The sequence below is a fragment of the Saimiri boliviensis genome, chromosome 11 (assembly GCF_048565385.1).
Source record: "Saimiri boliviensis isolate mSaiBol1 chromosome 11, mSaiBol1.pri, whole genome shotgun sequence".
Taxonomy (NCBI): domain Eukaryota; kingdom Metazoa; phylum Chordata; class Mammalia; order Primates; family Cebidae; genus Saimiri; species Saimiri boliviensis.
The window spans coordinates 160,279-184,673 of NC_133459.1; the positions used below are offsets into that span (position 1 = coordinate 160,279).

The following is a 24,395-nucleotide window of genomic DNA, read 5'->3' on the forward strand; positions in this document are numbered from 1 at the left end:
GGCCAAGTTGTGGCGGCGGCGGCGGCGGCGGAGTCTCCCAAGTCCCCGCCGGGCGGGCGCGCGCCAGTGGACGCGAGTACTCGGCTGACGCGGCCGGGGCGGCGGGGCGGGGGCTGGGGACCCCCGGGAGGGGCGGGGACTCCGCGACTCCTCGCTGGGGGCTCGGCCTGGCCGGCGGGACCGCCCCGGACGCGGACGCAGGTGGCCGCGGCGTGGGACCCCGGACGCCCCGCGGAGCTGCGGGATCGATCGCAGCGCCGGCAGTTCCATGTCTCCGGCCGCCGAGGCCCCGCCGGGCCGGGCAGCAGCAGTCCGGGGCGGCCTGGCGGGCGCCGGGGCGCAGTAGCTGACCGGGGTGGGGGCGCGGCCAGACCCGACTCCAGCCCCGGCCGGAGTAAGTTGCTGCCGCCGGCGAAGCGCGCGCCATGCCCGCGATCAAGAAGGAGTTCCCGGGCCGCGAGGACCTGGCCCTGGCTCTGGCCACGTTCCACCCGAGCCTGGCCGCGCTGCCGCTGCCGCCGCTGCCCGGCTACCTGGCGCCACTGCCCGCGGCCGCGGCCCTCCCCCCGGCCGCCTCGCTGCCCGCCTCGGCCGCCGGCTACGAAGCGCTGCTGGCCCCGCCGCTCCGCTCCCCGCGCGCCTACCTCAGCCTGCCCGGGGCCGCCCCGCACCTCCACCTGCCCGGGGACCCGCGCGCCCTCGAGCGCTTCTCGGCCACCGGGGCCGCGGTCCCGGATTTCCAGCCGCTGCTGGACAACGGCGAGCCGTGCATCGAGGTGGAGTGCGGCGCCAACCGCGCGCTGCTCTACGTGCGCAAACTCTGCCAGGGCAGCAAGGGCCCGTCCATCCGCCACCGCGGCGAGTGGCTCACGCCCAACGAGTTCCAGTTCGTCAGCGGCCGCGAGACGGCCAAGGACTGGAAGCGCAGCATCCGCCACAAAGGTGTCGCCGCCCCTCCCTCCGCTCCCCAACCCGACACCCGTGGGGACGCGAACCTCCGCGGTCCCTCCCTGGGCTCCCCGGGGACCCGCGGGTCCGGACCCCACCCCCGACCCGACTCGGACACCCAGAGCCCTCCGGCTCGGGCGAGGGGGCGCTGCAGCTCCAGGACTGCGTGGGGAAACCCCTGCCGCGCGCGCGGTGCCTCGGCGGACACGGGCAGAGCTCCCCTCGCTGCACCGCCCCCCCAGCTTAGGCCACAGCGCTTGGGGTTCGCGAGCCGCCGCTCCGCTCGGAAGGTGTCTGCGAGGTTCCTGGGCCTTAAGCCCCGAAGGAAGTTTACGGGAACTCGAGAGCGCGGGCAGGAGCCGGGTGGAGAGGGCGCAGAGCCCCGGGGTCGGGCGGGAGCGGCGGGGCGAGCGCGCGGCGGGGGAGGCTGCGGGGTAGGCGGGGGCCGCGGGGGCGCGGCGCGGGGCGGGGCGGGGGCGTACGCGGAGCCCGAGCGGCGGCGCCAGGACGGGGCGCAGCCTGTTTTGGCGCCTGCGGGCGCCTGGCCCCAAGGGTGCAACGCGGGGGCGCCGGAGCGGGGACCCGGGGGGCGAGGTGAGCGCCAGGAGCCGCGGGGTGTTAGGAACTTAGGACCTGAGCAGCGGGTGGCTCCCGGGGGCCGCCCCCTCCTGCTGCCAGGCCGCTCAGCCTCCGGGACTCAGCCTTTCAGGGCCCTGCCTGGGCTCCCTTGGGTCGGGGAGAGGGTGGAGCGCGGGAGGAGGGGCGCGGCGCGGGGACGCTCAGGCGCTGCGTCCGGGGAGGGCGCTCCTCGAGGGCTGGAGTTGCAGAGCCCTGAGGATCCCCGCGGCGTGCGCGAGGGTGGGGCGCGAAGCGGGCTGGGAGGTCGGGAGAGGCCGGTGGGGGGGGGGGTGTCGGGGTGCACTTCGTCCGCGAGCCCGGAAAGGGGGCTGGCCCTGCAGCCGATGCGCCCAGAAGCGCCCGCTCCCTCACAGGGTCTGCCTCGGCTCTGCTCGCAGGGAAAAGTCTGAAGACGCTGATGTCCAAGGGGATTCTGCAGGTGCACCCTCCAATCTGCGACTGCCCGGGCTGCCGAATATCCTCCCCGGTGGTGAGATGCGGGGCTCTTGGGGTGGGAGTTGCTCTCTCCACTGCGGAGCTTGTCCCTGCGGTCCTCAGGATCCAGAGTCCTAACCTCGTCCCTGCGGGTGTGCTGTAGGTCCGAAGGGCATCGGGGAGGGGCTTTGCTTTTGGCTCGCCCAGCCTTGAACCTGGACAGGGGGAGGCTCCCCAGTTCCCTCCCGGTGTGGAGGCAGGAGGACCGTGCCTGTCCTGGAGCCTCCCCTAGGGTGACTTGGAACTACGTCTCCTCGAGTGGTGTGGGTCCAGGTCTTCTCCATGAGTGGGATAATTAAACCTGGGCTCTGTCACAGCTTGGGGGTCACTGTGTTTTCTGGTCCAGCTGGTGAGGTGTGATTGTAGGTGCAACAGCATTCTGGGGAGCCACAGAGTGTGAGTGTGAGTGACGTGTGTCTCTGGGGTGTGGAGAGCCAGAGCCCCGGGCAAGGGCCTGAACGTCTGGGTGTCCCAGGGACACAGAACCTGGCCGGAGGCAGAGTCTTTGCAGTGTGGTCCTTTGATGTCCAGAGAACTAGAGCTGGAGGCCGTTCAAGGTCCCAGCCCAGGGTAGATAGCTATCGATGCCCTTGAGGGAGCAGGCAGGAAAGACGGGGGTGCTGGGTGCTGCCTTCTGAACAGGGAGGCACCTGCGCCCCCACCCAGCCCTCAGCCCCCTGGTCGGGCAGCGAGGGTTGGAGGATTGGTCTGAAAAGGAATGCCTGTTGGGAAGGACCAATTTGGGGCCAGTTAGGGCCATGGCTGCTGGGGTTAGGGCTACAGCTCCTGGCCCACTCGGGAGCCCCTCTTCCGGGAAGGGGTCAGAGAGGCGGAGGTGCAGAGTGGGCCTGAGTGGCCGGGCGCACCCTCACTTGCCTCTTTTGGGCCTGGGGTAGCCCCGTGCAGCACGGGCTGAGGTGGACTCCGCTCCCAGCCAGCCGGCCCTGGCCTTTTTCCACGGGGCCATCTTTTGGTCTTGGCTTCCCCCTCTTCCCCATCCTACAGACAAGAAGCAGAGAAAAAAGCATTTTGTTTTCTTCTCAAGAGAAGGGAGGTGTGAGAGAAGAGGCCATCAGATCGTCTGAACCATGGGGCTTGGGCAGAAAGGTGGGGCAGAGCGGGACTCTCCAGCACAGCACACACCAGACAGGCTGTGGCTGTTGAAGGCACCCCCAGCTCCAGCCCACTCACAGAAGCACAGGCACAGACAGCCATTGCAGCTACAGCCTGGGGCCGCCCAGGCCAGGGCAGGGTCTTAGCAGGGACCTCAGACCCCATGCTCCACCACCCCCTGCTCGGCAGTGCTGGGTTTTCCTGTTGAGCTGTGGTGGAGGGAAAAGAGGGGACCCAGCACAGGCCCAGTGGCTGCTGAAGGGAGACCTGGCTCTGTGAAGGGGGCTTCCACCTGATGGGGGGATGCTCCAGCTTCCAGACCCTTGGAGAGGGGGCACTGCCCAAATTGAGCTGGCTCTGGGGCTGTGCATTCGAAGGTGATGGTGGTTCTAGGTCTGAGGAAGACAGTCGCCTAACACCTTCTTCTCAAGCTCCCGGCTGTTTTGGCAACAGGAGGGAGGAAGTCCACGGAGACCGGTGACTGAAGGAGGAGAGGGAGTTAGATGCTCTCAGGGCCTCCGCCACCCCAGGACCAGCGGCCCACGGTTAAATTTTAAAAAGCTTCCCGCCACCGGGAAATAATCAGTGACTTTCCTCCTTTTCCCTTGGGGGTGGTAAGACCTAAACACAATGGAGGAATCCAGAAGCACCTGGGGCTGGGCCTGCGCTGCTGTGCCATGCAGGGTGCTGAGTGCGTGTGTGCGTGTACGCCATGTGTGTGTGCATGTCCCCCCACGCATGTGCGTGTTCCCGCGTGTGTGCGTGTCTGCTGTGCGTATTCGTGCCCACATGTCCGTGTGTGTCCACCACGTGTGTCCGCTGAGTGTCCACATGTGTGCGTGTTTGCGTGTGTCCGCGCATGTCTGAGTGTCCGTGTGTGCGTGTCCGCTGTGTTTGTCCGCCAAGTGCATGCGCATGTTTGCGTGTGTTCGCGTGTCTGAGTGTGTGTGCGTGTCCACCGCATGTGTGCATGTCCATGCATTTGCGTGTCCACATGTGTGTGTGAGCTCGGGGCTTGCCGGTGTTCTGCAGGGGTCATATGGTGCACGTCTGTGCTCCCACCAGAGGCACCCACAGCTCCACCCACTCGTTCAGTGGGTGCAGGGGAGATGGGGAGAAAGAAGCCACGTGAAATGCCTGGCAGGGCTGGTGGAACAGGGCACCTGGGCTGCTCAGGGCTGGTCGTCTGGTGACCTGTGAGCCCCCAGCCTGCACTCTGCGAGGGTTCGGCTCACAGTTACCAGTTGCCTTGTGCCAGGCAGCAGCTGCCCCTGAGCTGGACTCTGCATGGCGCTGATGAAGTATAAAAGGGAATTCGCTTGTCACATTGGCGTCGGTGGCGGGCTGTGCGGGGGAGAGGGTTCACAAAGAACATGCTGGGGTTGGCAGGCAGGCAGCTGGAGGTAACTAGTGTGTGTGTGTGTGTGTGTGTGTGTGTGTGTGTGTGTGTTTTGTGCGAGTCCACTAGAGCCACGCTGGTTCTACGCAGGTCCCAGGAGACGCGGGGGCCCTGGGAAGAGAGCTGGGAGTGAGGGCACGTGAGTGAGCCAGGAGGGACGCCTGCCACACAGGGGCGGCCCCAACCCAGGCCCACGAATGGGCTGGGACCCTCCAACATCCTCAAGGGCTGGGAGGACAAACGGCGGAACCAGGCTGGTGTGGGGTGGGGCGGGGACGGCTGAGCCGGTGGGCGTCTGTCGGGGGACAGCTGAGACCCCGTCTCTCGGCTGTCCTCTGGGTCTCTGGCCAGTCGTGGCTCCTGCTGGCCCCAGGCCCGTCCTGGAGGCGGGTGGTGGTGGAGGAAGGGCGGCTGCTCTGAGGGTGCCTCTGCCATGCCTGGGGCTGGGCCAGGGGATCAAAGTCAGGGCAGGCTCCCACAAGACTGACGGCCTGCTCCGGCCTCACCTTCCTCTCCTCCTGCCCCACCAGAACCGGGGGCGGCTGGCGGACAAGAGAACAGTCACCCTGTCGGCCACCCGGAGCCTGAAGAAGGAGCGGACCCCCAGCTTCTCTGCCAGCGATGGCGACAGTGACGGGAGTGGCCCCACCTGTGGGCGGCAGCCGGGCCTGAAGCGGGAAGATGGCCCGCACATCCACATCATGAAGAGAAGGTACCAGGACCCAGGGCCGGCAGGAAGGCGCAAGGCTCGGAGGGGGCCGGCCGCGGCTTCTGGCCTTCAGCTGCTCAGATGAGGTGTCTACACTGGCCTCCACACCTCCCCTCAGATGCTGGTCTTTTTAGGGTTCGGTGTGGGTTGCAGGCGGGAGCTGTTTCCTCGTCTGCCCCCGTCCGGCATCCCCCGACTCCTCTGCTGTGCAGTGCTTACTTGCACACCCAGGGGTCTGCACCAGCCCGGGCCTACACTCCAGCTACCCTGCTGACCGGGTCTCAGTCTGGCCAGAGCAGCTCCAGCAATAAGGAGTTCTGCTTGGGCTCATGACCGACCACACGAAAGCAGCCTCGGCCCCGCCTGCTGTACCACTTGAGGGCTCCTCCGAGGGAGGGCAGCAAGCCGGAGGGAGACGGGGCCGCGGTGCGGTTCTTCCTGACGCGTGTGTCTGCCCAGGCCAGGAGCTGGCTTTGGCCCGTGGGCCTGTCCTGGTGGGAGACCCCAGCACGTGGAGCCGGCACCAGATGGTGCTGGGTGCCACAGCCACCGTCGTTCACTGCCTAGGGCTGTGGCCCAGCAGGGCACTGGCCCGAGACGGGTCTGCACACGCCCTGCTGTCCTGAGGCTGCGGTCAGGGGCCTCTGGAGTAACGTGAACCTTCTGCTTCTCTTCCTGCAGAGTGCACACCCACTGGGACCTGAACATCTCCTTCCGAGAGACGGCCTGCAGGTAGGAGCATTCGTGGGAGGGGAGAGTGGCTCCCTGCCTCCCTTCCTCCCACCCCTGCCGGTGACCTGCTGTCCTGCTATCTATCTGCCGTCCCCTGTCTCAGATAGCGTGAGCTGATGCTGGCTGAGCATCGGCCGGGTTTGGTGTGCGGTGAGGTTGTCCCCCAGCCAGGAGGCAGACCCTGTTGTGCCCAGTTGAGATTGAGGGACCCCAGGCCCAGTCAGATGCAGACCTCGGCGGCAGCTCAGGTGTGAGTTCTGGGCAGCCTGGCCCCAGAGTTAGAGTGCACTTCCCGCCCATGTGAGACTGGCCATTTGAGCCCATCTGCCCAAAAATGAGGCTGTCACCTCCCGCTTCCCACCCTCTCAGACACCCACCAGGAGGTGAGAATTGGGACGTGTGAGTGGGGTCTCAAAGGATGTGTAGGAGTTCACTAAGGCGAGGGGGTGTGTGCGTAGGAACAGGGAAGGGCTTGTAGGAGGGAGGAGGGGGGAACCCGGCAGCTCTGGCTCAATTGGATGCTGAAGGGTCTTGTGTGCCGGCCTGTGGGCACTGTCCTCCAGGCGGGGAGCCACCAAAAGTTCTTGAGCAAAGGAATGCTCAGGTGTGTGTGTGTGGAGAAGGTCTAGAGGTCCTCCTGGCAAATGGGGGATGGGATTCAGGCTGTGGCAGCAGGATGCTGGGGGTGCAGTTTCAGGATGTGGGAAGATTCCCGATGAAGGGGTCAAGGGAACTGGAGGACCCCTGTTCCTGGCTCCAGGGGGAAGCGGGTGGCCAGTCTGTGAGCAGAGCCCAGCTGTGGATTCTTTTCATGGGGTCAGGCCTTGCCCTGTGGCTTCCTCAGGCCAGAGCCACAAGGGCCCCAGGGGACGGTGTCCTGGCTCCGAGCCAGATGTGTTACGGTTTATGTCTCTGAGAATGTCTGGATCTCAGAGCTGAATTACAATAAAAACATCTTTAGACTTATTTCCACCGCATTTTGGGGTTGCCAGCTCAACTGATCATTTTTATGAACTGTCATGAACATTGATGGCATTTTATGAGCCTTTTACTTGGGACACTACCGGATAAATTTGTCAGTGAGGCTGGAGAGAAACCCGGCCATGGCTCACGCCCCTCCTTCCAGGAATGGCTCCTCCTGCCTGCAGCCCCTCCTCCATCCACCTGGCCTCACCAGCACTGACAGCTGGCAGCCTGGGGTACCCTGAGAGGAGGCCAGGGCTGGGGCTAGAATGAGGTTCTGAATCTCCCAAGGGGGAGATGTAAGTCAGCAGGGAGGGTGTGCTGGGGTCCCCGAAGGAGAGCACAGCCCGCCTGGGTGGACTAGAGCCTGTTGACCTCACCCTGGCGTCTGGTCAGAGTGGATGGTGGTTCTGGAGCCCAGAGGCCACACTGGCCCCAGGCTGTCTGCATTTCTTCCGGCCTGTCCTTGGGTCCTTCTGCCTCTGCGGGCTCCCACAGAACACACGCTGGGCCACCACCATCTGTGTACTCGCTTGCTCCCATCCGCTGGTCTCCACCCATCTGTCTGTCGGCCCTTCCATCCCTGTCCTCCTGTCTGGCTGGCTCTGCAGTGACCACCTGCCTTTTGGAGCTGGCAGAGCCCCGGGCTGTCCCCTCGTGCTCAAGAACCTGGAGTGGCAGATCCTTCCCGGAGCCACTGTTTGCAGGCAGGGGCATGGCCCCTCTCTCCAGAGCCCCTGGGTTGGTGGGAAAATGGGCAAGTGCTGGACTGTGTGGTTGTCACTGAGGGCAGCGTGGGAGGCCCCTTCGTAGGGAGCTGGGGTCTCACCTGACAGGCTGCAGCCTCCCCCACACCCTCTCCTTCCTGCCCCTCCTGCCCCGGCTCTGACTGCCCCTCCTGGTTCCCCCACCTCCTGATCTGCACCCCAGCCCACTACAGACCGTTGGGGTTTCGCCCCTTGTACGAAGCAGGGAGCAGAGTGTGTTCTGTGTTTGAGGACCGTGCACTGGTGTCCCCCGGGCAGGGTTCCTGCGTCTTCACTCTGGGATGTCTAGGGTTTCTTCATATTTCTTTACATAAAACTGCATAATCTGCTCAGTGAGTGGCCAAGTGGCCGAAACAGGGTTTCAGAGGCTGGGCCAGGCAAGGCTTTGTTGGAACTTAAGGAGCAAACTCCAAGGCAGATACCAGGGCTGGGGAGGGCAGGGGGCCTCCAGTTTCCCACCAGGTACATCTGCCAGGCCACGGCCCCTCCAAGCAGCTGTCAGGCCCTCCCTCACTTTCCTTCTGGGCGCCAGGCTTGGGGCTCATGGGCCAGCCCCCACCCTCCAGATTCTCTGGGGAGCCAGTTCTCCTCCTGCAGGCTTCCCTCCTGGGGACACCTGAGTATGGAACCCTGCGGAGAACCCTGTGGCAGCTGTGGCTGTTGGGACAGCCCTTGGCCCCCACCCCATGCTGAGGCCAGCAGTTCTCTCTTGACACCCCCGCATCGATTAGGATCATGGAGGGGATGAGACTCCTGCCAATTAATCCCATAAAGTACTTACTCCCACCCACCTGCCCTCCTGTGTGCCTGGGGGGCTTCCCTTCCCACTGGGAGCCGGTGGGGGTGGGGGAGGCCGGCATCTGGGTCTCCGGAAAGCTTTAGAGCCCAGCCTGGGAGTCTTTGGTGCTGAAACTGATCTGCTTAGGGGCAGCCCTGGATTAGCCCAGCTCCAGCCAGCCCAGGTCAGGGGGGCCAGGGGCTATTTAACCAGGTTTAGGGTCCGCTCCCAGGTCACAGCGCAGAGGCCCCGCCAGCGTCAGTGCAGCCAGGCGGCTGCCCCACTGCAGGTGGGCAGGGACCACACTGCAGGGGTGCTGCTGAGGGGGGTGTCTCATGGTCTTGGAGCCCCTTCTCTGCTGACCTGGGGGGAGGCTCACAGAACCAGGAAGGGGTGGAGGGCCGTACTCCACACAGTTCCTGCCATTGCTCTCTGGGACCCCAGTGGATGTGGGATGCGGCTGAATTAGCAAGAAGAGGAGAAACAGGGAACAAAAGAGTTAAATGCTGATTCCAAGCCCACACCTGCCTGGGGGACAGTGGGATGTCGGCCCTGGTGCCTGCCATGTGGGTACCGTGTGTGTGTGTGTGTGTGTGCGTGTGTGCATGTGTGCACACGCGTGTGTGCGTGTCTGTGTGCGTGCGCGTGCACGTACACGCATCTCGTCAGCCGCAGGACTGTGGTCTGAGTCTCAGTTTCCTTGTGTGCAGAAATTGAGGGCTGGTGATGGCTGCAGGTTCTCATCAAGATGGCCCCGAGGGGCTGGCAGCAGGCAGGTGGTGCTCTCCGGGCCCGTCCCGAAGGAGCAGCCTGGCCCTGGGCAGGGAGTAAGGAGCAGCCGGGCCCTGGGCAGGGAGTGAGATAACAGTGAGAGTCTCTCAGGAGGGATGAAGGCAGAGCCAGCTGGGTGTTCCACACAGATCCTCCCTGGAGCAGCAGTGGGGTCCTGGGGCCGGGTTCTGTGTCGCTTTGGCTTGCTCCGTGGGTGTGCACACGGTGGCGTCACGGGCCGCATGCAGAGGCGTGGGCACAGCAGTGCGGCGCTCAGAGGGCGTCCCCAGGCTCACTCCCCATGCCCAGGCTGGGCTCTAGCCTCTTCCGCTGCCCAGGGGGTCAGCCTCTCTGGTCTTGTTCTGCTCCAGCGTCCACCGCAGCCGCCACCTCGTTATGCCGGAGCATCAGAGCCGCTGTGAATTCCAGAGAGGCAGCCTGGAGATTGGCCTGGGACCCGCAGGTGAGGAGCCCAGGGGGCCTGAGGGAGGGGTCGTGGCTGTGGGGCCAGAGGACAGTGGCGGCTGCCGGCCAGCCTTGGCAGGCAGCCAGAGAGGGAGGAGGAGCGGCCTGTCCCCCAGGGCTGCATGTGATGGTAATTGTGTTAATCCCAGCCAGCCGGGCAGACAGGAGGCCGAGGCGGCGGCTCCGCTGTGGCTGCTGCTGGGGTGGGCTTGGAGCCGCCGGGGCCTGCCACCCCCTCTTCACAGGGCAGACGTAGGCAAGGCCTTAGAGGTTCAGAAATGCACCCCCCGCAGTGGCTTGGCTTACAGGCTGGAGCGTGCTCACCCCCACTGGAGACTGCTCAGTGCAGGCCCGGCTAGTCCTGCTTCCTAGGGTTCTGGGAGGGAAGGGGTCCCCAAAAGGAAGGAGTCTCTAGTCCCACCTTCTAGGGTTCTGGGAGGGAAGGGGTCTCCGGGAGGAAGGGGTCCCTGGTCCTGCCTTCTAGGGTTCTGGGAGGGAAGAAGCCTGTGCCTGAGGAAGGTGCTACTGCCTGGTCACAATTGTTTCAGGGGGATGGGGGTCCTGACACAGGACCTCAGAGGGAGAGGGCAGTTTGGGGACCCAGGCCCCCCTCAGAGGCCACTGCTGTAGAGAGGGACACAGCTGAGCATCAGCCCCGGGTGGGCCGTGAAAGGAGGCGGGTGCTCCGGAGGTCCTGTGGACCCAGGCAGGCGTGTTCCCAGCAGGGCCTGCAGCTCTTGGGAAGCTGCGGCGGGGGAGGCCCCCCTGGAACTCGGCACCCCTATCCGTGTCATCTGTGTCCCCCATCCGTGTCTTCGTGGGCCTGGGAAGGCCTTTGTGGGGCCAGGTGGGGGCGGCTTTTGCAGACGGCGGAGAGATGGTTGATAAAATCTAATTGCCTCATCGATCGGTAGAGCGAGGGAGCCCCGTAAAGATTGAGATATTCTCAGCCAGCAGCCCCTCCCCGTGCGCTCACACAGGGAGCCTGCTCAGGTCCACGCGTGTGCGTGTGTGCACATCTGGGGTCCCGTGTGGTGCCCGCGAGGTGGGCTGCCGGCAGCGCTCTGGCCCTTGGGGCCCCAGGTTCTGCAGCACCTTGCGTGTCCGGGGTCTCACACCCGGCGGGTCTCACCCACACACTCAGTGTCAGGGCCTGGCCTGCTCCCGGGAGCTTCCTCTTGCAGGAGGCGTTCACCCTTGGGGGCATTCACCTCTTCTCCCTTCCGGTGACCCCAGAAACCACACGTCAATCCTGTTTCCTGGCCGGACCCTCCCCACCCACCAGGCAGCACCTCCCTGGTCCCTGGGCTGTGAGGGACTCAGAGCAGGTCCTTGTCTGCCTCTGTGAGACCACCCGGGGTCCTCGAGTGAGCGTGTCCTCCGCGGCCTTCCCGTGGTCTCTGGGCAGGCCCCCTTCCACCGGCTCCGCCCCTTCCGCCCGCTCCGCCCCTTCCACCGGCTCCGCCCCTTCCACCCGCTCCGCCCCTTCCGCCCGCTCCGCCCCTTCCGCCCCTTCCGCCCGCTCCGCCCCCTCCCACCGGCTCCGCCCTTTCCACCCGCCCCGCCCCTTCCACCGGCTCCGCCCTTTCCACCCGCCCCGCCCCTTCCACCGGCTCCACCCCTTCCATCCGCTCCGTCCCCTCCCACCGGCTCCGCCCACTTCCACGTGCTCCGCCCCCTTCCACCTGCTCCGCCCCCTTCCACCTGCTCTGGCCAGGCTATGAGGAGGCCTTAGCCCCCAGCAGAACGAGAGGGGCGTTTCCACTGTATAAGTGGAAAACTGATTGCTAGGAAGTGAGAGGCTTTGCTGACCCCGAGGGTGTGCACGGTGGGCCAGGCAGCAGGTGTGGGAAAGTGCCAGGCTGCCCCAGCCCTGCTGGGACCCCTCCCTACCCACTGAGTTCTGGCACAGCAGGCTGTGGGGGGCCCGGGCAGTGGTGCCTGGATCTGCGTGCGGCCAGGTGTCCCCTGATCTGTCACTGAGGCGGGGACCCTGGACCAGGCCATGGGACTGACCCTCTCTATGGGGCCGGGCCTGATGGCTGCCCGGCCAAGATCAATAAGTTATTAGCACCGCTCTGTCAGCTGTAATGTGGGATTGATCGGTGTGGCCGCCGCACTTCCCCAGCCTGATAAAAATGACAGATTAAGGGAATAAGAAAAAGGAATTAGGCCTAGAGCTGACGGGAGGGCTGGCGGGGGGGACAGGCTTGGGAGTCCCACTGCCTAGGCCTCATACAGGTCTTGGGTCACAGGGGGGTGGCCCCTTACCCCACCCACTTAGAGGCCTCATGAAGATGAGGATGGGCCAGAGTCAGAGGGACTGTGGCTGACCCGGGAGATGCCCAGGGCGAGGCGTCAGGGGCTTCGGAGGAGCTTGGGCTGGGTGGGACGTGGGTACATAGTGCTGTGGTCTGGAATGGGTGTGGTCAGGAGAACCCAAGGGAGGATCTCAGGCGAGTGAGCTGGGCCTGGCCTGGGCCTCCCCTCTGCCAGCTACTAGGCTGTGTTTGGGGCTGGCACTGGGCTGGCCTCACGGCTGAGGAGGTGAACCCAGGAGCTCACAGCCTGGCTGGGCAGGTAGACAAGGGCGTGACAGCCACACCAGGGTGTTAGCTCAGGCAGGAGTGGGACAGAGAGGAGGACTTGGGCCTTCTGAGAGCAGGGATGGGTGTGACCAAGGAGGAAGCCTGGGAATGGAGGGGCCTCGAGGAGGCCTTGGTGGTCCACAGCCCAGTGCCTCACGGAGCAGGAAAAGGTCAGGGGCGAGGTCCTGCCCAGCGCACCTCACCCCACACTGGCGGGTGACTGTGCACAGCCTGCCCTCACCCCTGTCCAGGAGGGCAAGGTGGTGCCCAGTTTTATTCTCCAGGGGGATACTGGGGGGCTCACTACCTTGCACCAGAGGCCGGGCTGGCTGGTGGGGCAGCGGGTGCCTGCCGTGAATCTTCCGCACACGTACCGGGACCAGAGCTGGTGTCAGGGATGCCTTGTGCCCCTGCCCTGCCACAGCCAGGCATGATGCGCTCTTCGCTGAAGGCTGGGGCCCCCGGCTGGGCAAGGCCTGAACTCACCAGGACCAAAGCCGCCTGAGAGATGGTGGGTGCGGTCCAGGCGGAGCGAGCTGGGGCAGGGGATGGGTCCCCCGTCCATTCCCTGAGAGGCAGGGTGGGCACTCACTACCACCTGCAGGTGACCTGTTGGGCAAGAGGCTGGGCCATTCCTCCCATATCAGCAGTGACTGCTCTTCGGAGAAGAGGGCACGAAGCCAATCCCCCCAAGGTAAGAGCCCGGCCAGGGTGAGGGACAAGGCGCCAGGAGAGGGGGCAGTCCCGGAGGGTCCCTTGGATCTCGGGCAGGGGTTCCAGAGGTGGGTGGTCCTCGGCAGTGTCTGGAGAAGCCTCTCATTCCGGCCTCCCCAGCAGAGGCACTGCTGCTGCCCCCGGAGCTGGGGCCCACCATGGCCCCGGAGGACCAGTACCGCCGGCTCGTGTCGGCACTGAGCGAGGCCGGCACCTTTGAGGACCCTCAGCGGCTCTACCACCTGGGCCTCCCCAGCCACGGTGAGGACCCCCCCGCCACGATCCCACCACACAAGCCCTTATCACCTCCCCACCCACATGTAATGAGCCATTCCTGTTGCTGAGGCCCTACTGGATGCAGGTCAGGATCCAAGGATGGATCCAAAGCCAGGCTGGATGCAGGTCCCGGGAGTGCCCCCTCTGCCAGACGTCCTGCCCCGAGTCCCCTGGGGCAAGCCACATCTCCGTGTCCCCCAGGCTCGTGGGTAACTCACATTTTATATATGGAGAAATGGAGTCGGGGTGGACCCAGGTGAGGGTGGGCGGTGGGCATCTAAGGAGCGCCTCCACAGGCGAGCAAGCTCCCGGACCACAGGGTTAGGATTAGGGTTAGGGTCTCAGTCGTCTCTCCAGCCGGGAGCTGACCTGCCACACGCCTGCCCCGGGAGCCTGGGGAGGGGCATTGAGCAGAAAGGCCTGGCTGGGTGCACTGGGCACTTGGCCACCAGCACTCCCCAGGTGCTGAAGACCCCCAGCTGGAGGGGCTGCCTCTGACCTCACCCTTCCCCCTCGTCGGCTCTGACCCTGTCCACCCCACCTCATGACATTCTCCAGGGTCACTCCGGGATGCAGCCAGACACCTTGTCCTGCTGCACACAGCCTCCCAGGCCTCAGCCGTCTACTGGCAGGGGAGCTGGGCTTTTCTGGCTAGAGGTGGGTGGGGGCGCCAGGAAAGGAGGCAGGATTCCTCACACCAGGCACCATCCCCCAGGGCAGCTCAGGCACCAAGAGCCTGAATAATTCACCAAATGTTAATAATTTAAAAATCCTCCTTTTTAATTGCTTTCCCTGCTCTGCCCGGGGCCGCTCTGCTGGCCGCGCGGGGGAGGGGGCGCCGGCCGCCGGGGAGCGCGCTGTCAATCAGGCCGCGCCACCGCCCCCGCCCCCGCCCAGCCGCGGAGCCGGCTGTAAATAACCCGGGCCGCGAGCGCGGGGGCGCTGGGCCCCGCTGGGATCGATGCGGGCGGCCGCGCCGGCTGGGCTCTGCGGGCTGGCACCCGGCCCGGGGCGGGACCCACCTCCGCTTTCGGGTAATTAATTTATAAACAGAGGCGGCGGTGGAGCTGGCGGAGCCTTCACTATGGGGGCTGCGGGGACTCGGGAGGCCGGGCCTGGGCGGCAGGGAGGGGCCGAGAGACCCAGGACCAGGCGCATTAGACGTGCGCACCCGCGGGCGCTGCGTGGACATTGGGGCGAGTGTGGCCACGCGGGACGGTGACCGTGCGCGGCCGGGACTTGACGGCCCCTGTGCTGGTGTGGCCGTGCGGGCCCGGCGCTGCCCCGCTTCTGTGGCAAGCTTCTGCCAACCGTGTCTACTGCGGGGACCCCCACATCTCCTTGCCCTCCGAGGAGGGGGTCCCCTGTGCGGTCTGCCCCCGCTGGTTCTCCTGTACTCTGGCCGCCCCGCAGGCGCTGCGCCCTCGGGACCTCCGCGCAGCCCCTCCCTGCGAGGCTCCAACCTCCTCCCAGGCCAGAGGCCTTCGGGCACCCGCTCCCCTGGGGAAGGGCCTTTCCAGACACCTCCCCGCCCAGCCTCTGGTCTGCGGCCTCGGCCCTGTGGCCGGACAACCTTCTGCCTGGTGCCCGAGACCAGCGCAGGGCCCAGCACAGCCGGGTGGTGTGGTTAGCTCCCCACCTCAGAGTTTACGCCAGGACGCGGCCTGGGGAGGGGGTCGAATAGCTGGGGGGGGGTCACTGCTGTTGTCCCCCACCCAGATCTCCTGAGGGTCCGGCAGGAGGTGGCAGCCGCAGCTCTGAGGAGCCCCAGTGGCCTGGAAACCCACCTGCCCCCCGCCACGGCAGGTCAGCGTCGGAAGCAGGGCCTAGCTCAGCACCGCGAGGCCGCCGCCCCGGCCGCCGGCCCGTCTTTCTCGGAGAGGTACTGGGGTGGCTGCGGTTCTCGGCTTGTTTCTGGGGTGGGCGGGCCATGCCAGCGGCCCGCACCCCCACGCGCTCAGCGCGGCTGATGAGCGCCCCGAGCGTGCCAAGCACTGTGTTCAGGTCTAGGTTTGGATCTGGGCAAAACGTTTCGGGGAGTGACACTTCCCTGGGCTGCAGTGTTGAGGGCGCGGCTGGAGCGCGTGGGGGAGGCTGAGGCAGATCTGGGGGATCCTGCGGGCCCGGGAACGGGAACTCAAGCCTGAGAAGAGAGGGGAGCTCCAAGTCTGGGACCCCGGGGTCACGGGTCGGCCAGAGAACTCAGAGCTTGGGGCGGGGGTGGGGTGGGATCCTGGCGCCGGATCCGTTCCCGGCTCAGATCCCGGCTTCTGGGGTCCAGGAGACTCGGCGGGGCGGGGGGCCTCGAGAAGCGGTGGGGGGCGCCTGAGGACCGAGTCCCGGCCCGGTCCCTGAACTCAGCATCTGCAGCTGCCGCCGCCGCCTCCCGGCTTGCGGCTAATGACGCCCCCGCTTCCCCGCCGCCGAGTCCGCAGGGGAGGGAGCAGGCGGCGCGCAGTAATTACCGCGGCAGCCGCCGCCGCCCGCGGGGTCAGGGCCTCCGAGCCGCCGCCGAGATTAATTGGCGCCGCCGGCGGGGGCGGGGATGTCGCGGGACCCGGGGCGGTAACGAGCTGCGCATCGACCGCCCGCGGGGCCGGCAATTAGCGGCGGCGGCGGGGGAGGGGCGCGGAGCCTTTACGGGAATGGGGGCGCCGCTCACCGCGCTGCCGTCCGCAGGGAGCTGCCGCAGCCGCCCCCCTTGCTGTCGCCGCAGAATGCCCCTCACATCGCCCTGGGCCCCCCTCTCAGGCCCCCCTTTCTGGGGGTGCCCTCGGCTCTGTGCCAGACCCCAGGTGAGGAGGTGGGCGCGCGGGCCCTGGGTTCTGCGGGGCCTTCGGTCCCCCGGGAGCCGAGCCGGCCGGGGCAGGCGGCTGCAGCCTCGGACCCGCGACTCTGCGCCGCCCTCCCCACTCTAGGCTACGGCTTCCTGCCCCCCGCCCAGGCGGAGATGTTCGTCCGGCAGCAGGAGCTCCTGCGGAAGCAGAACCTGGCGCGGTAGGTGCGGGGCGGCGGGCGGGGAGGCGCGGCCCGGGAGGCTGCTGACCCGCGTCTGCCCCGGCCCAGGCTGGAGCTGCCCGCCGACCTCGTGCGGCAGAAGGACCCGCAGCTGCTGGCGCCCGAGGCCGCCCTGCGCCACGCCGACGGCGCCGAGGAGCTGCAGCGGCGCGGGACCCTGCTGGTGCTGAACCACGGCGCGGCGCCGCTGCTGGCCCTGCCCCCCCAGGGGCCCCCGACCTCAGGACCCCCCACCCCCTCCCGGGACCCAGCCCGGCGAGCTCCCCGGAAAGGGGGTCCCGGCTCTGCCTCGGCCCGGCCCGGCGAGTCCAAGGAGATGACGGGGGCCAGGCTTTGGGCTCAAGATGGCTCCGAGGACGAGCCCCCCAAAGACTCGGACGGAGAGGACCCCGAGACGGCAGCTGCCGGATGCCAGGAGCCCGCTCCGGGCCAAGCTCCAGCTGGAGGGGCCGGCGCTGAGGGGAAGGGGCTTTTCTCAGGGTGCACACTGCCCCCTTCGCTGCCCCTGGGCTTCCCTTATGCCGTCAGCCCCTACTTCCACACAGGTGGGCACCCCCACACTCTAGATCCTTGCAGATGGCCTGTGGAAGGGTCTTAGCGGGGAGGGGATCTGTGGGGAGGAAAACGCCCCTTAGGCGTCAATCCCACAACTGAGCAATTGGGGCGCACGAAGGTCAGAAGACGGGCGGGTACGGGAAAACCAGCCAGAGCCCTAGTAACACGCCCCACAACTCAGGAACCGTGGGGGGACTCTCCGTGGATGGGGAGGAGGCCCCAGCCCCTGAGGACGTCAGCAAGTGGACCGTGGATGATGTCTGCAGCTTCGTGGGGGGCCTGTCTGGCTGTGGAGAGTACACGCGGGTAAGGAGGGGGGCCACAGTCCCTGGGGTGGGGCTGGAGCCAGCTGGTACTCATTACTTCACTGGAGAAAGATGGTAGGGTAAGGCCATTCGTGAAGCCCTGTCTTTCCCTAAAACCGGTGCACGGAGGGGCTGGACTGCGCCCCACCTTTTTTTGCACTCGGTGGCGACTAAAACCCAACACATCTTTTAAGAGATGTTCCGTGAGCTGCACAAACAGCTCTCCTTGGCTCTGCTGGGCTGGAGGATGGGGCAGCCACCTGGACCGAGCCTCCCTCCCTCTTGCAGGTCTTCAGGGAGCAGGGCATCGACGGGGAGACCCTGCCACTGCTGACAGAAGAGCACCTGCTGACCACCATGGGGCTGAAGCTGGGGCCCGCCCTCAAGATCCGTGCTCAGGTGAGCTGCTGGACGGTGAACGGCCTCCTGGCCGCAGCTGGGCACAAAGCCCCCGGTGGGTGTGCAGCAGCCCCTCAGGAAGCCCCACCAGGCCCTGTCTCTGCAGGTGGCCCGGCGCCTGGGCCGCGTCTTCTACATGGCCAGCTTCCCTGTGGCTCTGCCGCTGCAGCCACCAACCCTGCGGGCCCCGGAGCGGGAACTTAGCACAGGAGAGCAACCCTTGTCCCCCAGGAACGCCACTTCCCCCTATGGAGGGGGCCATGCCTCTGCCAGCCACGCTTCGCCCAAGCAGGAGAATGGGACCCTGGCCCTGCTTCCAGGGGCCCCTGACCCACCCCAGCCTCTGTGTTGAGGTGGCCAGGGGTCGGGGGGCACACCAACTCCCAGGAGCCACCACGTGAAGCAATGGCCCTGCCTCCCACAGCTTTATTTCTTTTGGTTTGGGATGCAAAAAAGAAAAGCACTTCAAGGGAAAATGTGACTTCAAAGGAAACAAACACATCTCCAAAGATGGGGTAGGGGTGACCGCAGAGCCTGGTGCTGATGAATGAGGTCTGCAGACCTAGGGCAGAGGAGGTGGAAGGGGTCTCCAAGCCTCCCCAGGAACTGGTCTGTATCCTGATGTCAAGGTCAGCTTCCCCTGACACCCCAACAGCGCACAGCTGTGGGGCTCTGGCAGGAGGCAGGCCGCCACCCAGGGCGTCAGGGCTTCCACACTGAAAAATGAATAAAGCCTGTCCACTCTCCGCTGCCTCCCCAGCTGCGCAGACGCTAGCCTCTGGGCCTGACTGCCAGAAAGGTGGCAACACTGGCCACCAGCCCCCGAAGGTCCCCAAACGGGCTTCCTCAGTCCTCCTCCGAGAGCTGCAGATCCTCCAGCCCGTCCTCAGGCCCCTGGGCCAGCAGTTGCAGCTCCCCGGGGGTGAGCCCCGCCTCTGCGTCTGGGTCTCCATCTGTGGGGAGAGACGGAGGCTACATAAATTCTGCTTTATCAGGAAGAAGCCAGCCTTGGAGGTTACTCATCACTAATTAATCACGGCGCTAATTAATTTATCCCCGCCGCCGCTGCTGGCTGCCAGAGCCAGAGAGAACAGAGCATTTGGCCAGGCCTCCCTGGGGAGGGGTAAGCCTTGCCCAGAGCCCCCTTCCCCCACCCACTGCTGCTCTGCTCCCCCAAGACCATTCACCCTCGGAGCTGCTGCTGTCGTCCTCTTCCTCACCATCCTCTTCCTCCTCTTCGGCACCGTGCCAAGTCCTCAAGGGCCCCAGTATCCCTGGAACAAGGAGCAGAGCCATGTGACTCCGACCCACAGCGTCCACCAGCAGTCGCAGTGGCGGCAGGAAGGTGGCCAGGCTTGCACCCCTGCTGGATGCCTTTCCTCCACTGACTTCAAGCTGGTGGAGGGGATTACTGGGGAGGAACTGCGAGGTCACAGGCCTGGGGACACATGTTACCCATCCCAGTAGGCCTTTATCCCAAAGAAGGAAGGAGCCGGCACCAGAAGCCTGGGTAACACTGAGGTTGGCCCCAGCTGGGCCAGAGGCTGTGAGCCCTGCAGGGTGGATGCAAGTGACCCTGTGGCTCTGGGAAGTCCCGGAGAGCCATCATGCCCATTTCCCTGGGAACACCTCGAAGCCCCACCTCTCTCTGAGAAGCCTTCCGTGTCCTCATCCTCTTCAGAGCTGTTCAGGTCAAAGAGGTCTTTAAACTCCTTCCTGTCCTCATCCTTCCTGTCGGCCACCTTCCTACGTTTGATCTCCGGGAAGTTCAGGTCTTCCAGCTGGAAGGGCAAGGAGTCAGGGCCTCAGGTAGAAGTAGGCAGGGGCTGACGACCACAGCAGGGACGGGCGTCACCAGACCCACCACCAGGACCCTGTGGCCAATTTCTAGCCCCCGCTGTTCCCAAATCAGCACAAAGCCATCCTCCAAGTTATTCATTCCATGTCCAAGGTCAAAAGCAGAGCCCTTCCCAATTCGCCCCACCTACCCCTGCTGCCCACATGCCGGACGCCGATGTCAGTCCAGCCACTCCACTGCCCCAGAGCACCGAACCCATCAGGCCTGAGGGGGTGTTTCCTCCCCTCCCTGGGAACTCCTGGCTCTGGCCAGTTCTGCAACACCAACTCCTCTCCAAGCTGAACCGCCTGGGGCAATGCCCTGTCAGGGAGGCCCAGCAGCACAGCCCCTGCTGCCTGGCACTGCTTCCAAACCCTCAGCCTGGCCTCAAGTCATAGTCAGTGAACTAGATCTGAAACCCAGCAAATCACACCACACCCCCAGACCCCACCGTAACTGGCACTGGTTCTAACACCCAGCGGATCACACCCCAGGCCCCCCACCCCGAGCCGTACCCGCTCCTTGCCGCTGATCTCCAGCTGGATCTCCCGGTCCCGCAGCTTCCGCCAGCTGCTGTAGTACAAGGTCAGTGGGGTCCCCTCTTCCCGGGTCAGCTTCTCCCAGGTTTCCTGGGGGGTTGGGAGAGTTTGGGGTCATGCCCGACCCTGGGCAGACCCCCACATCCCAGCCATACCCTGGCAGGTGCCGGCACTGCCCCCAGGGCCCACGGACCACTGCCTGCTGGTCAGACACGCCAAAGGAGAGCCTCTGGCGGCGGCTGCAGATGTGCTCCGCGTTCTCCTGAACCTTTCCAAGCAGCTGCTGCACCTGCCGGCAGTAGTTGGCCACCTTGCACTCCCGGAGGAAGGACTTCAGCTGCGGAAGAGAGGGGGTCAGCCACAGAAGCCCAGAGCAGCTCCATGAGCACGGCTGGCTCAGGTCCTGTGCAAAGCCACACGTGGCAGCCACAGGGAGGCAGTACACCAGGAGGGGGACACGGATTCCATCCCAGAGCCCAAGGGCACGTGTTACAGCTGGGGTGGCAGACGCAGAATCAGCCCACCCTCCGGCCCAACCCGACCTGCTCATCGTCTCTGGAAATAAAGTTTTCTGCCGGGCGCGGTGGGTCACAACTGTAATCCCAGCACCTCGGGAGGCTGAGGCGGGCAGATCACCTGAGGTCAGGAGTTCAAGACCAGCCTGCCCAACATGGCAAAACCCCATCTCTGCTAAAACGCAAACATTAGCCAGGTGTGGTGATAGGTGCCTGTAGGCCCAGCTACTTGTGAGGCTGAGGCTGGACAATCACTTCAACCCAGGAGGCAGAAAGTGCAGTGAGCAGAGATGGCACCATTACACTCCAGCCTGGGTGACACAGGAAGACTCTACCTAAATAAAGAGCTTTACTGGTGCACAGCCACGCGTCCATCTTCATGGCTGTTGTGGCTGCCTGTGCAGCTGAACATTTGAGAAATGGCACACTCCACAAAGGCTGCTGTGTCTACCTTAACAAAAACATTTCCTGACCCTACTCCAGACCCCAACCCTGGGACCTTGAGCCCAGAGCAGAGGTGCGCCAAATCCCAGGCGTCACCACCCCAGAGGACACGGGAGGAACAGAGGCTGCTGCCCCTGTTGTGAGTGCTCCCGCCCCGGGAAAGGAGGTCCCAGCTCTGTGCATGTGACAGTCCTGTGTGTGCATGTGACGATGTGTGGGATCACATGTGACCAAGTACACACCTACGCACACACCTGTGTCTGGATGAGCCTCTGACCAGTTGTGGCTCAGGAGAGCATCTCCCACCCTGCACCCCACAGACCTGTAATTGGCAAATCTGATTCTAGCCACTAGGGCCAGACAGCAAGGACCCCCACCCCCACCATTAGGCACAGCTCTCCCTGAGGTTAGAAAAATTTGGGCTGAGCAAAGAGACCTCCTGTGGGGCCCAGAAGGACCTTCTGAGGACAGGGAGAACCACCCACTCCACCCAACCCCTGCCTAAGGCGGGGCTGACTCAGGGTACCTGGCCAGGCAGGCTGGGTTTTCCTGACACCTGAGAGCCCACTACCCACCCCAGGGAGGGCCTTGGGGAACTGTGTGGCCAGGGACCAGCCTGAGCCAGGGTCAGTACACAGCCCCAACACTGAAGATGGGCCATGTGGCTCCAGCCTGCAGAGAGGGCGGCTGTGCTCCTGGGGTCCTTGGCCCACTGCCCGGGCCTGCCTCAAACCTCCTGAGTGGCTTAGAACCCATCAGAGCCCCATGGCCCCCAAGGACACCCTCAGGCTCCCACACCCCAACAGCCCCTACATGGGGGCCCCAGGGAGGAGCTGCCCGTGTCCATACCAGTCAGGCTCGTCCTCGGCCCGGTACCCAGAAAGACTGCACCTCCTACCACCCCCAGGCAGCTGAGCCCATATGTAAGATATACTGAGTCGGCCACCAAGCAGCCCCTGAGGGGTGTGGGCAGGACACGCACCTGCAGGACCACAGGCAGGGCCAGCTCCGGAAAGGCGATGCAGTGTGCCTGGCTGTGCAGGTACTCCAGGGTGAGGTCATAGAGCTGCTCCACCAGGCCATCCTGAGAGCAGGGGAGGGCCGAGTGCGTGAGGTAGAGGTGAGGGCTGGGCACTCGGGCCCCAACCCTCAGGCTGTCAGGTCAGTCCCATCTCCAGGGCAGGGACTCAAGGAAGAGGCCCCCAGGCCCCCAGCCCTGGAGACCATGAAGGTCCATGCTTGACCTTGGAGGGTGCCAGCCCCTCCCATCCACCTTGGCACAGCCAACCCCATCCCAGAGCTGCCCAGGCTCCACCCCAGGAGGCCAGTCTCACCCGGTATGCCTTCTCCTGCAGGTTGACGTTGGACAGTTTCAGGATCACAGAGAAGTTGATGGGCTTGGAGCTCATGCGCCCGGGCCTCCTGTTGAAGTCGACCTGCTGGAACATCTGCCCCGAGGGCGTGTCAGGGTCTGCCTCGACCCCATGCCAGGATGCACCCTGGTCCTCAGGCTTCAGCACAAGGAGACCTGACCTGAGACCAGAGATGAGCAGCCAGACGTGGCACCAGCCCCGTGGATCCACACAGCCTGCTGTGTCCCAGAGTCAGTAGAGGACCAGGAACACAGGCCCTCTCCCAAAATCCTGGGAAGCACTAAGGATCAGTGTCTGGAGACCTAGGAGTTCCCCGCCACACAGTGTACCAGGACAGCCCTGTTCCCGATGACATGGCCCCATGGCCCGCCCCAGCCCTCAGCACGGCAGCGCCACGTGCCACAGGCTGCGTCCCCAACAGCCAGAGGACGAAGCAGCAACAGCGAGGAGTGCTGAGCACAGGAAGGGATGGATGGAGGTCACGGGAGACCTGGGCACCCCCTTCAATCCGTATCTCCACAGTAGCCATAGGCTTTGCGCCTCCATGGGATGTGCCAGGAAAAGCAAAGAGGGAGTCTAGTCCAGCTTCTCAGCCTTGTGACCCCTCCCCAACCACCAGGAGACCCCTCACACAGGAGCCCTCAGGCTGTGAACCAGAGAGATCCAGGATACATGCTGGGGCACCCAGAGGTCAAAAGCAGGTTACAGGGGGCACAAGCGGGGAAGCCTCAGGAAGAGACCCCACTCAGCAGGGGTGGCTGCTGGACAGCTGAGCTCAGCTCCAGATGGAAAAACGCCCCAGCAGGGAAGAACTCCTGGGAGGGCACTGCCTTTTCTCCAGCCTGGGCTGAAGGATGGGTGGGTGAGTGGGTTCCTGCCCAGGCACCAAGGGAAGGGCAGACACAGCCTACAGCTGAGGGCTTTGCTTTAGCCTTTGGGGTTTGCTTTTTCCAGGAGAAGCCTGCATCCCTGCATGAGAGGGGCCTTCAGGGTGCAGCTGCAGTGAACCAGGGCAGTGCAGAGGTCAAGAAACACAGATGCTGCAGGACAGCATGCAGCCAGGGGAGACGGGGCACAGGGGACAGGCACGAAGCATGTGGGGAGCCGGCCAGCAGAGCTGCAGGTCCACAGCGGGGTGCCAAGACGGCAGCCAGGCCAAGGGCTCGGCGGGCAGAGGCCACTGCTGGCTGCCATAGGAGTGAACACGGCTCCCCAGAGACGCTCACACAGTCACAAACCGCAACATCCCTGCCTCGGTGGAAGGGCAATCAGAACATGCCTGGCACTTCCATACCTTCTGGACCTGGCAACCTAGGGACCCAGCCCCAAGGACAGGTGCGACATGACTCTTAGCCTTCATGAGACTAACAACTCATTAACCGGAGTGGAGATCGTGAATTCCTAAATTTATGGTGGGTTGGTGCCTAGCCCACCCACTGAATGTCAGTTTCAGACTCCAACCTTTCCCAACCTGACTGGCATGTGCATGTGCACAGATGCATGCAAGCATGCACTCATGCACTACACACACACAGATGCATGTGCATGCACACGCCCAGGTACATATGCAGATGCATGCAAGTACGCACACAAGCACAAGTACATACACATGCACGCACACAGGTGTACATATGCACACATGCACAGCTACATAGATGCATGCAAGCACACATGCACAGGAACATACACACACACTGTAGACGTACACATCCATAGCTATATACACATGCATGCAAGTACACGTGCACAGGTACATACACACGCACAGGTGTACACATGCACCGGTATGTATGCACAGACGCGTGCAAATACACGCACACAAGTGTACACATGCACACAGCTACATACACAGATGCGTGCAAGTACGCCCACACGCACAAGTACATACACGGATGCAAGTACACACACATGCACAGGTACATACGCACACAGGTGTACACAGGTACGTATACACAGATGCATGCAAGTATGCAAATACGCACACATGCACAGGTACATGCACATACATGCACACAGCTGTACACATGCACAACTACATATACACCGTGTGCAGGTATGCCCACATGCACAGGTA

At 64.5% G+C, this 24,395-nt stretch overlaps 2 protein-coding genes across 4 annotated transcripts in view; one reads left to right on the plus strand and one right to left on the minus strand.

Annotated features, from left to right (window-relative positions):
* Nucleotides 1-18,359, plus strand: SAMD11 (sterile alpha motif domain containing 11). Of its 3 annotated transcripts, none has more exons than XM_039473604.2 (14): nt 1-942; nt 1,965-2,056; nt 5,104-5,285; nt 5,964-6,014; nt 9,632-9,756; nt 12,951-13,040; nt 13,181-13,321; nt 15,056-15,218; nt 16,016-16,131; nt 16,255-16,333; nt 16,403-16,899; nt 17,091-17,215; nt 17,503-17,613; nt 17,720-18,359. In XM_039473604.2, exons 1-14 carry the CDS (start codon nt 426-428, stop codon nt 17,963-17,965), a joined length of 2,535 nt encoding a protein of 844 aa, XP_039329538.1. In that variant the 5' UTR covers nt 1-425; the 3' UTR covers nt 17,966-18,359. The 3 variants fall into 3 exon arrangements, with proteins under 3 accessions (XP_039329538.1, XP_039329539.1, XP_039329536.1); XM_039473605.2 differs by having other exon boundaries at nt 13,184-13,321; XM_039473602.2 differs by having other exon boundaries at nt 2-942; nt 9,665-9,756.
* Nucleotides 18,012-24,395, minus strand: part of NOC2L (NOC2 like nucleolar associated transcriptional repressor) — a 16,091-nt gene continuing 9,707 nt past the window's right edge. The window contains exons 13-19 of the mRNA XM_003939673.4: nt 22,283-22,396; nt 21,931-22,032; nt 20,183-20,326; nt 19,966-20,079; nt 19,256-19,394; nt 18,801-18,887; nt 18,012-18,566 (exon numbers count right to left, since the gene is read on the minus strand). Of these exons, the coding sequence (XP_003939722.1) occupies nt 18,460-18,566; nt 18,801-18,887; nt 19,256-19,394; nt 19,966-20,079; nt 20,183-20,326; nt 21,931-22,032; nt 22,283-22,396 (807 nt within the window). The 3' untranslated portion in view covers nt 18,012-18,459. The remainder of the gene's footprint in view (nt 18,567-18,800; nt 18,888-19,255; nt 19,395-19,965; nt 20,080-20,182; nt 20,327-21,930; nt 22,033-22,282; nt 22,397-24,395) is intronic.